The 12,283-nt window shown below is 38.9% G+C and overlaps 1 protein-coding gene across 1 annotated transcript in view; it reads right to left on the reverse strand.

Annotated features, from left to right (window-relative positions):
* COL4A3 (collagen type IV alpha 3 chain) overlaps window positions 1-12,283 on the reverse strand; it is a 141,095-nt gene that overhangs the window by 22,498 nt on the left and 106,314 nt on the right. Inside the window, exons 29-36 of the mRNA XM_082630094.1 lie at window positions 10,931-11,028; window positions 10,213-10,363; window positions 9,738-9,851; window positions 8,341-8,508; window positions 7,012-7,101; window positions 6,512-6,646; window positions 1,380-1,478; window positions 536-625 (exon numbers count right to left, since the gene is read on the reverse strand). Coding sequence (XP_082486220.1) covers window positions 536-625; window positions 1,380-1,478; window positions 6,512-6,646; window positions 7,012-7,101; window positions 8,341-8,508; window positions 9,738-9,851; window positions 10,213-10,363; window positions 10,931-11,028 — 945 coding nt within the window. The remainder of the gene's footprint in view (window positions 1-535; window positions 626-1,379; window positions 1,479-6,511; window positions 6,647-7,011; window positions 7,102-8,340; window positions 8,509-9,737; window positions 9,852-10,212; window positions 10,364-10,930; window positions 11,029-12,283) is intronic.

Consider the following 12,283-nt stretch of genomic DNA (forward strand, 5'->3'; position numbering starts at 1 on the left):
TAAAAATCAGAGTATAATTGCTTTACAATGTTGTGTCAGTTTCTGTTGTACAACGAAGTGAATCAGCTATATGTATACATATATCCCCTCCCTCTTGGACCTCCCTCCCACCCCCCATCCCGCTTATTAGAGAAATGCAAATCAAAACTAAAATGAGGTATGACCTCACACCGGTCAGAATGGCCATCATCAAAAAGATCTACAAACAAAAAATGCTGGAGAGGATATGGAGAAAAGGGAACCCTCTTGCACTGTTGGTGGGAATGTAACTTGATACATCCCACTATGGAGAACAGTATGGAGGTTCCTTAAAAAACTAAAAACAGGTAGTCTTAATGGATGATTTTTACACAATGTAAATATTTATTTTGTTATCATTCATGTTCTGGTTGCATACAGTACATTTGTCTAGAAGCAAATCTAGTTGTTTTACACCAACTTTCTACCAAGTGGAAAACCAAAATGACAACACAGAAAATCTAGAATTAGGACCCATCTTGAGGTTGTAGGCTTGTAACAAGACATTATGCATTACCTGGCACCCCCATGTTTCCCATGCTTCCTGGCACACCACGTGGCCCTGGCTCACCAGGATTCCCAATGCTGCCTGGATCTCCTCTGGAGTCTTGAGAACAAATAAATAGTCATACGCTCTGTGTAGTTCCTGGATATAGTAGATGCTCAATAAACACTTGTTGCTTGCACAAATGAATGAATCCAGCGCAGCCAGACCATCTGGTTTAGGTACTTGTTTAGCTGCATTTATGCCTTCAAATAAGGAAGGGACTGGTGACTCAGAAAATGTAAAATTAGAGAAAGTTAGATTTTTGTCAGCAGGCCTGGATTTCAAACATCAGAATCATCCTAAGACCAAAGCCAGCAGGAAAGAGGGACTCCTGTGACAATATAGTAACAGATTTTCAAATGCAATATGGAAATTTTATTACAATGCAATAAATTTCATTACAGATGTGGTCACGGGGAATAGGGGGCTACATTATTTGTTTAAAAAATTACTTTGCAAACTCGATAACTTGTTAAAATAGAAAGAGGCAAATTTGAAAACCTCTAAAGCATTATCTTACTTTCTTCTAGGATATATGAGTTGTAATAAATTATAGTTTAGAATACATATCAGCTATTTCAAAATAAAATTTTGAGTGCAAAACAGAACTTCATGTAGGTTAACATTTTTTAGTTAATAAAGGCTGACTACAATTTGGTTAAATTATAAGAAATATAATTTGGTTAAATTATAAGAAGCAAATTTCTGTTGGAACACTGTTGGGGCAGAATTCATATTCTAGAAACACATTTTTGTTACATTTAGATCTAGGAAAACTTAACACCTGATATTTCTATTAGAGAATCAGCTATACCTGGTGATCCTGGTGGTCCAGGTGGCCCTTGGAGTCCTTTGAAACCTGGTAACCCTGGAATGCCTCTGTTTCCTTTCTCACCAGGCTTCCCTGCAAGTCCTAAAGTTAAAAACTATGTATTAAAAATACAGGTTAGAATTTTATCAGGCTTCTTATCCGCATCCTGATTAAAATTTTTGAGCTATTATTGAAATACAACATAGCATATTTGTTAAGAGTATGGGCAGATTTGGGCTTATATTTTATTTAAAAAGAAGATTAAAAGAGGTAATACATGAAAAGCATTAGCACAGTGCCTGGCATGAGTTAGTTCTCAAAGAACTCTAGCAAATTTCATAACATTTACACCTTGAACCAACATTTTAAGAACTAGTGGCCTAAATACAGCTTCTTTTTTTTGTTTAAATAATGACAGAGGATTATCTACTACTATTCTTGTCTGGACTATTTCATTCTTAATCCATTTATTACAACTATTATTTATTAAGTAACTGGTTTATGGAAGACATTATTTTCTTTTATCTTATTTAATCTTCAGGCAACCTCAGTGTATTCTTGAGCCTTTCCAGATAGGGTGTAGAGATGAGAAAATTGAGACTCTTTAAGAAGTCAGTGAAATAATATAGAGTCACACCATCAGTTAGTGGTAATGCTGGGATTTGAATCCAGTTCTGTAGGCTAGAAGCCTCATAAGTTTCCCACAACACTATCCTACCTTCCCTAGAACATGGCTTTGACCACATTCCCCTGCTCAAAAATATTCATTGAATCTCTTTTGCCTACAGAGTAAATGACAGACTCCTTTCACTGGCACTTGAAACATTCTACAATCTATCCATGGCTGCAGCTTGTGCCTTTTCTCAAGCAGATTCACTTCCCTTGGCTGTTTCCCTGCTTACATATTCATTCATTCACATATGCGCTGAGTACCTAATTAATAGGTCTTGTTCTAAGTGCTGGAGACATAGAAAAATCAAGTTGTCTTTTCCCAAGTTTTTAGTGTTTAACTGGGGAGACAGCCAAGTAAAAAATTACCACCCAGTGTGATAGTTTCTGTAACAGAGTTGGGCACAATAGGCTACCGGGAAGAATTTTGAGAAGAGGGGATTTTTGTTTTAATTGTAGTGTGATTGCTTTACAATATTGTGTTAGTTTCTGCTGTACAGTGAAGTGAATCAGCTATAGGTATACATATATCCCTTCCCGCCTGGACCTCGCCCCCCATCCCACCCATCTAGGTCATCACAGAGCACTGAGCTGAGCTCCCTGTGCTATACAGCAAGTTCCCACTAGCTATCTATTTTACACATGGTAGTGTAGTTATGTCAAACCTAATCTCCCAATTCATCCCACCCTCCCCTTCCCCGACTGTGTCCACACGTCAGTTCTCTACCTCTCCGTTTCTATTCCTACATCACTAATTATTAGAGAAATGCAAATTAAAACTGCAATGAGGTATCACCTCACACCGGTCAGAATGGCCATCGTCAAAAAATCTACAAACAGTAAATGCTGGAGAGGGTATAGAGAAAAGGGAACCCTCTTGCACTGTTGCTGGGAATGGAAATTGATACAGCCACTATGGAGAACAGTATGGAGGTTCCTGAAAAAGAGGGGATATATATATATATATATATATATATATATTTTTTTTTTTTTTTTTTTTTTTTTGCGGTACGCGGGCCTCTCACTGCTGTGGCCTCTCCCGTTGCGAAGCACAGGCTCCGGACGTGCAGGCTCAGCGGCCATGGCTCACGGGTCCAGCCACTCCGCAGCATGTGGGATCTTCCCAGACCGGGGCATGAGCCCGTGTCCCCTGCATCGGCAGGCGGACTCTCAACCACTGCACCACCAGGGAAGCCCAAAAAGAGAGGATATTTTTAAGCTCAGTCTTGAAGAGCAAGTGGGAACTAGCTGGGTGGAGAAAGCATGGAATGGGACAGAATTCCTAGGCAAGAAAATAACATGTGCAAAGGAGTGGTGAGTAGCAGGGAGTTAGAATATTTTCTTTTGTAACTTTTGTTTTTTTTTTCCATTTATATCCTTTATCATAACCTAAAAATATAAATCACTTAGTTTATTCATTTGCTTTGGTTTTTAAGGGGTGGCAAACAACCGCCTGTGGGCCAAATTTGGCTTGATGTTGCATGGCTGGAGAGCTAAGGATGTTTTCATATTTTTAATGGGTTGTAAACAGACAAACACACACAAAAGAAGAATATGCAACAGGTGTCATATGTGATCCACAAAGCCTAAGATATTTACCACCAGGCCCTGGATATAAATTGTTTACAGAGACATTATTGTTTCTTTCCCTTACTAAGCTGTAAGTTTCCTCATGACCAGAATACTACCTCTGCTTTGTTCACCTCTGTGTCTTCAGGACATAGTAAAAATGTCTAGTCAGTAGGTACTAAAAAATAATTGCTAAGTAAATAAATGTCATGTGGCTGGAGAAGTAGGCAAAGGGCAAGTGATAAAGAAACCTGGATGCCAGTCAAAGAAACCTGAATTCTTAAAGCAAGGGGAGACTTGGAAAGATTTTAAGCCAAGAGTATTCCTTGCTCATCTGAAACCTACTCACAATTTAAATCCTTCTTCATGGAGGCTTCTTTTTTTTAAAATTTATTTTATTGAAGTATAGTTGACTTACAATGTTGTGTTATTTCTGCTTTACAGCAAAGTGATTCAGTTATACATGTGTAAGTTCTTTTTCATATTATTTTCCATTATAGTTTATTACAGGATACTGAATATAGTTCCCTGTGCTCATGGAGCACCTGGTTGAGGTGTTTTCTGCTTTGCTCATCTCCCACAAGGCTCACTGCCAGTGGTACCCAGCTGGCAGCACAGTGAAAAGGCTGAGTATGGACTCTGGAACCAACAACATCAGTGTGAGGTCCATCTCTGCACTTCCTATCAGAGTGACACTGAGTAATCTGAGCTTTCCATTTCCCATCTATAAAATGGGATGACAGCAATAACCTACTCCTAGGGTTGCTGTGAGAATTAAATGAGTCAATATTTGTAAAGCTTGGAACAGTACCTGCATGTGGGAAGGGCTTCACAGGTCTTTGCTAAAATAGCATAACAGTTCTTTTTTATTATTCTTTACCTTTTTGTACATGTGCCTAAATCTTCCATGCAGACTCCTTGAGGAGAGGATGACTGTGCTTTTCATACCTTCAGTAGCTCTTCCACATTTGCAGTGGATGTCTTTAAGTCAGAAACTCAGACAAAAAATGAATCATATAGAAATTAGAGACGCCTAGATAGTATGATCTTTTGTTGTTGTTGTGGTTCTATCTCTGCTCCTTGGTTGTGGGTTTGAAAAGCCAAAAGGAAACATGTAGGACAGCTTCCATGCACCTTGTACTTTGCTAGAAGCATAAAAATACATGTGTCCCTATATATTTTACAGAAACAATTCTTTAATTGTAAATTAGTACCCATTGTGCATTCATGATGTTAGAGCCAAATTTTAGTTTATGTAGGCACAGATATGCTATTCATATATTTTTTCAAAATGTTTGCAACACTACCTAAACCATCTAGAATAATCCAGTGAAGTGGTGTCTGACAGTTTATGAAGACTGGACACTTGTGCCAGTATTTTTTTTTTTTTTTTACATCTTGGCTTAGACCAGTTCTAGCAGAATTTTATAAAATTCATACTACTTTCTATTCTATTGTTCAAAATGTAATGCAGTCTTCTGTTTGCACCCAGAACTAAACCATCCCTTTGACAGTAGATTAAAGGGGGACTACCCAAAAGGCCTTTACTTGCTAATTTTCCTTTATAGAAAAAAATCTGATTCTTTTCCCAATGATTATCCGTTTATTTATTTATTTTTGAAGCTTGGCCCATTTGAGGAATAGCAAAAGGCCAGAATGGCTATTTTATTTAAAAAAAAATATTTACTTATTTATTTGGCTGCATTGGGTTTTAGCTGCAGCACGTGGGATCTTCGTTGCAGCTCATGAGCTTCTCTCTAGTTGTGGCGCGTGGGCTTAGTTGCCACTTGGCATGAGGGATCTCAGTTCCCTAACCAGGGATCAAACCAGCATCCCCTGCGTTGGAAGGCAGATTGGATTCTTAACCACTGGACCACCAGGGAAGTCCCTGATTATCCTTTTTTAAGTTAGCAAATTAGTTGGATTCAATCACTCTCCAGAACCCTGGTCCAATGTCACCTCTGTGAAGTCCTTCCTAATTCTGGGAGAGACAGCTATTCAGTCTTGCCAGCCTGGTCTACAGAACTCTATCCAGAATTTTTAAAGCAAATCTTACAATCTAACTTCTCAAAGTTGCTTACAAATTATTCAAAACTTGATATGGTTTTGCAACTACAAACACATTTTTCTTTTATTCTTCCCTGCTATTTAAGTTTGATCTGCAAACATTTAATTTTACCCAGAAATCCTTCATTTTATTAAAGTTACTTGGGGTTAGATTGGATCAGGAAGACCGCAAGGCAAACCTTCTTAAATTTTGATTTGATATTGGCTGTACTAATCATATAAAAAAACCTGTCATACAAAGTGCTTAAATAACTTGAAATAATTTGAATGGGTTTGGATTTGAGCTTAACAGCTATAGCTAACAAATAACAACATTTTTAAGGCATTGATTTGTAATCAAAACATATTTTCTCTTTAGTAATTATTCTCCAAAGGATTCTAAGAAGCAGTTTTTAGATGCAATCAGAAAAATTCACCCTGGCAGCTGATAGAATAGAGTTGAATTTGGGGTGGAGGTTTCTATTCCAGCCAGGGAAGTTTTTTATGTGGAATTTTCTAAAGGTTTAATTTTCACCATACTTGGCAAAAGGGGGCTTTGAGGCTTAGGCTTTAAAGATTGGCTAGTGAAAATTTAAAGACAGCAGACCAAAATGCAGAATTAACTTAGAAATAAAAAGTTACAATTTAAGGAGGCAACATATTACTGTTCAAGGCACACAAAACCCAGTTCTAGTCCAACTCAGTCACCAACTGGCTTTGTGAGCTTGGGCGGTAAATTAAATCCTGGTCCTCACTGTCCTCATATGTCAACTAAAGGGATTTTCCTGGATAATTTCTTAGTCCCAGAATCAGCTCTGATGTTCCGATTCTAAACGTAAGAACGTTTGTACCTTTGAGTCCTGGTTCCCCTTTGTCCCCGACTAAGCGGAATATCCCTGGAGGCCCTGGAGTTCCTTTATCTCCTGGTTCCCCTTTGGCACCTGGGGATCCTCTCTCGCCTTTTACTCCTGGAATTCCAAAGCTCCCTAAGAGACAGGCGTAACAATATCAGTTCCTTAATTCTTTAAAAGTTCATGAGGATTCAAAAGTTAACAGTGCTTATTACCATAAAACAAAACAAGACAGATAAACCAGAAAAGGTTAATAGGGCTGAGAACTTGATAAATAGTTGCCCCCAAACAGGCAGCCATATGAGGGTAGTGGTCTAAGCCTGTAGGGAGAAAATATGACTATTCCAAAGGGACAAAGGAATACAGAAAACTGCAAATCAAATATAAGGTTTTCTCAGAAATACTTTCTCCTCAAAGAATAAAATTTAATTTATTTTTCTGCTAATTAATTGAACATTGTTCATGCCTCCTGATAGCTGGAAAGATATTCTATCACTTACCCCTCTGTCCCAGGGTGCCTGGCTTCCCAGGAGGCCCTGGAGGGCCAACGTTTCCAGGTACCCCCATTATCCCAATCGTTCCTTTTTCACCTATGGAAACAAATTAACACAAGGCAGCACATGCTGTAAAGAATGAGAAAAGCGAAATACTCCACAAAATAAAATGAATTATACTTAGAAGGAGAGAAAGAGTGTTGAAAAAATGGTTTCTGTAAACAGGAAAATAATCGCACTTGTCTAGGAGATGGGTCAGTAAATGGTCTTTTTTTACATCATGGATGTGGAACTTGGTAGCAAATCACACTTGTGGATGAGGAGAAAATATGCTGAAGTTTTGGAGCATTCCCTCCTCCCAACCCTTGATCAATAACTTTGTTATATTCCCTTATTTTACTTTCTTCATAGCATTTGTCGCTAGATGAACTTAGTTCTTAAATGTGTTTGTTATTGTGTTCCCCATTGTTCGAGGTGGAGTCTTATCCACCAATGTGTCTCTAGGGCCTGGAATAGTGATGGCATATGATAGTAGCTCAATAATATAAATGAAAGGTTAATTAGCAGACTAAGTTCTTATTCTGGACTCTTCTCTGGAGGAGAGATCAGTGAGGTCCTTATGCCATGAGAAGACTATTGAAATATTCTCCCCCAAACATATAAACCATAAAAAGTAATGAAATAAAAAGAATTATAAGGGGATACTATGAACAATGACAGGCCAGAAAATCAAATCCTTAGAAGAGGCACAGATTACCAAAACTGACTCAAGAAGAAATAGAAAATCTGAATAGATCTATAAGAAGCAAAGAGATTGAATTAGTCATTTAAAATCTTCTCTCAAAGAAAAGCCCAGCCCCAGGTGACTTCACTGGTGAACTCTATCAAATATTTAAAGAATATCAATTCTTCACAAACTCTTCTAGAAAATACAAGAGGAGGAAACACTTCCCATCTTGTTCAGTAAGATAGCATTACCCTGATACCAAAACCAGACAAAGACATCACAAGAAAACAGACCAGTAAGTATCCCTTATAAATATGGATGCAAAAAATTTCAACAAAATACTAGCAAATATATTTCGCTAGTAATATATTAACAAGATTACACAGAAAAAATAGTTATATTGTGGGTAATTGTGAAATTTGACCATCCCACTACCACCAGTTCCCAGGCCTCTGGCTCCTTGCAAATAACCCAGAAGAAAAACTTATACTAAATGAAAGAGAAGCTTAGAATCAAAAGCCTATGCCTGTCTCTAGTTTACACAGCTACCTTAAAAGGAATATGTGGAAGAACAGAGAAGAAGAAAAACAAAAGCACATAAAGGGTACCTGGTGGCCCTAAAAATCCTGGATTTCCTGGATATCCTTTTGTACCAGGTGGTCCTATCTCCCCTCGATGACCCGGCATTCCTGGTGGTCCAGGTTCTCCAGGAAATCCTGACCTATCCAAGCCTGGAATACCTGGGTCTCCCTTTGGCCCCGTTTCGCCTCTTCCGCCTATATATGAATGAATGAATGAATGAATGAATGAACGCATGATTGCTTTCCACATCAACTCCAGATATATTTTATGGCTGTAAATATTTAGCTCTGTGATTGTGGGCAAACCACACACTTCTCTAATTGGTAGATCTAGGTCCCCTTTTGTAAAATTCTAAGATCCCTTCTGGATTTAACATTCTGTGATTCAATGATTCATGAAGTAATGATAGTGCAGAATTTAGATTTATTTTCTAGTCCTGCAGACACATCTTGGGAATGCATTTTCTGACCGTGGAGCAGTCTTTAACCAGCAGAATTCATACAGAGCCACTCACGTGGCAGCAAGCCACCAGATGCTTCTAGAAACAATAACAGCACCACTACAACAATTAACTTCTTGGCCAAAATTTTCTTTGTGAACTTCTTTGTGAAGAAGTATAATAGGCGAGTTCTAAAGGATTTTTTCCCCAGAAACAGTTCACAGATCTGGTTGAGCGAAAAAGATAGTAAGTTTCCCATGACTGCCTAGCCTTCATAATTTAGATTTATTTTCATACCCTTTCTTTTATGTTGCTTGTAAAGCAACCAACTATGTATTTTAGTTTGTAACTTGTGAACATATACCTTTGCATATATTCACTCTGTTTCAATAATAAGGATACATTTACCACTTTAATATACCTATGAAAGTATTAAAGATAAAACTTATTTGAGAGTTTATATGTATATATATATATGTAAGTATACATCTGTATATATCTTTTTGTTTGTTTGTTTGTTTGTTTTTTTGCTGTACGCGGGCCTCTCACTGTCGTGGCCTCTCCCGTTGCGGAGCACAGGCTCCGGACGCACAGGCTCAGCGGCCATGGCTCACGGGCCCAGCCGCTCCGCAGCATATGGGATCCTCCCAGACCGGGGCACGAACCCGTATCCCCTGCATCGGCAGGCGGACTCTCAACCACTGCGCCACCAGGGAGGCCCTGTATATATCTTCATTGTTCATATTTTCTTGCATACAAGACACAAACCAATTTTACTGTGATAACTTCAGGTCTCTTACTCTATAGCTGGTATTCACTGCAACAAGTTCATGACAACAGGTTTTTGTTTCTGAAATCACTTTTCCCATTGAACAGTGGTCAGGACTTGTTACCGGATCGTTCTCATGTTAAGCAGCAAAACTCAGAGCAGGAGTCCCATGTCATCTGCCCGCCTGGTGACCGGTTTCAAGGGCCTCCCCCTACCTTGTTGCCCTTTCAATCCATTTAAGCCTGGAAGTCCTTGAGCTCCACGGAGACTTTCTTTGCACCTTCCTGGGGGGCCTCTTTCTCCAGGTGGTCCAGGCTGCCCTGGATCCCCTGCAAAATAGAGTCCAAGAATACAATCGGGTGCCAAAACCCAAGGTCCTAGTATTGTTATCCCAGTCATTCTCTTATAACTTTCCCCCCTGAATCGAACTTATAGTTAATACCATTGATATGTCTTCTAGAGAGGATACCCATTAAAAAGGAAAGAAGGAAGAAAGGAAGAAAGAGGGGACAAAGGTAGGGAAACAATGGAATGGAAATTTGAATGGAAAGTTAATTAAGCCTCGCACGTTCAATTTATTGAGCTAGAAGTTTGAGAAGAGTTCTTGACCCCTAGAGCACCTACCCATTCAATTTGCAGCATTTTAGCTGAGTTCACAGTGGTGAAAAGTAATCACACTTGCTATTTTACCTCGTGGTCCATCAAGCCCTCCAGTTCCTGGAACTCCAGGGAGACCTGGAAGTCCAGGGAGTCCAATTTCTCCATTTTCCCCAGAGTTGCCTCTTTCTCCTGGCAAACCTGGTGCTCCTGGTTCTCCAGGCATGGCTAGTCCTGGTTCTCCCTATAGCACAGAAATTACGTTAGTTTTACTGTATCATGCTTTCAAATCCTTATTGACTATTGACCAGTCTTTAGGGCTATTTACTTGAAAATAACGTCTCCGTGATGGAGGTTCTATGTCCCTTTTGCACAGTCACCAACATTCCATCCACTTTCCTTTTTTCAATTGTAGTTGCTGACTTTTTAAATAAAACTGTGCTTAATAATTCTTCATAGCCTCCACTTTTTAAGAAGACTGTGGAATTTTCTGTAAACAGTCTAGATGTCTCTCCTTTTGATAGTTTTTCCCATAGATAGCCACGTCTGTTTCTAGAGTTTTCCCATTTTAAGTACTCTGAATGTTTCTGAAGATTAAGGAAGAAATAGAGAGGCAAAGTGGTCTTCTTACACCTTCTATTCTCCTTTCTAAAGGGGAGTGACGGTTCAGAGAAACTTTTTAAAAAGTCGGCATCTTCATCATCTACAAATATATTGACAATTTCTACACACAAAGCATCCTAACTGGCTGACTGTAACTGCCCCTCCCCTCCCCTCCCCTATATCAGTCTGAATTTTAATTCTCAAAGACCTTTACTCCTGGGAGGCCTGGCTTTCCAGGTAACCCTGGCTTTCCCATTTCTCCAGGACAGCCTGGTGATCCTTTTGTTCCTGGAAAACCTTGGTCTCCTACAGAGAAAAAATAACAAAGGTTGTAAGACAGGTCTTAGAAGATTCTGAACAGTAGCTCTTAGATATTTTTATGAAAGTTTAAATGATGAGAATGCCAACTGCTAAATTAGCACTTAAAAAAAGTCAATTCCAAATCAGATTACATTGGCTCCCAGTTTAAAAAATTACCTTCTCCACTCTTGTTGTTTAGCACCACTAAAGTTTGATTGAGCAATTCTTTAAACCACTGATACCAATTGACCATTTGGGTGCCTTTTTAAAAAAGCATATTTTGAATACTGTGTACAGCCAAATGAATTTTTAAATGTGTCTATATATCTATGCAAGCATGACCCAGATCGAGATATAAAGCATTTCCAGCATCCAGGTAGCCTTTCTTAACATGGGTTGCTCAAGAGAATTACTTCCTAAAGCTCTATAATAGCCACTGAACATTAACTTCTCTTTTATGCATTTATAATAGGAGAGTTGAGAAAGGAGTTAACACACATCTTTTCCTCTGGTCTGTGGTTCAAAAGAGGAAAGCCTGGTAGAGCAAGGCTGCGTTCAGAGAGTTCCTTTGTGCCCCTAATTTGACAAATTTCATTTATTTATTTATTTTAGCTGTGTCGGGTCTTAGTTGCAGCACATGGGATCTTCTTTGTGGCATGTGGGCTCATAGTTGTGGCATGTGGGCTTCTTAGTTGCGGCACGCATGTGGGATCTAGTTCCCCGACAAGGGATAGAACCTGGGCCCCCTGCATTGGAAGCACAGAGTCTTACCCACTGGGTGACCAGGGAAGTCCTTAATTTGACCAATTTTAAATTCACAGTTATTTCATGGGATTCATTAGGTTCAACTGGGAAATTCTGAATCTCCACTTGTAAGAAGCCCTTATGCTAGTTTTGTTTCCCATAGTTTACAGTCTCCTTCCAGAAGGCGAATCCATAGGGTTACAAGCTAGGATGCAATGTCTCAAGGCAGGGTCCACGAAGCACTTGGCAAAAACATGGGCCAGGTTGCATTACTTCAAGATCACTGGGAAGAAATCTAAGAAACTGGAGTCAAAGCCATTCTTGGGACTATGTGAGAAATGTGATTATGTTTTCTGTTTCAAGTACTCATAAATTGAGATCAATATTCCTATATCTGGGCAGAACTGATGTGTGATAAACATTGCTGACGTATTAATGTAAGAGATGAAGCACCAAAAAATGGATTATATTTGGATAAGCACTTTAAACAATATTGAAACAAACATGAAATTATCAT

Source organism: Mesoplodon mirus, assembly GCF_964341445.2.
Source record: "Mesoplodon mirus genome assembly, chromosome: 8".
NCBI classification, from domain to species: domain Eukaryota; kingdom Metazoa; phylum Chordata; class Mammalia; order Artiodactyla; family Ziphiidae; genus Mesoplodon; species Mesoplodon mirus.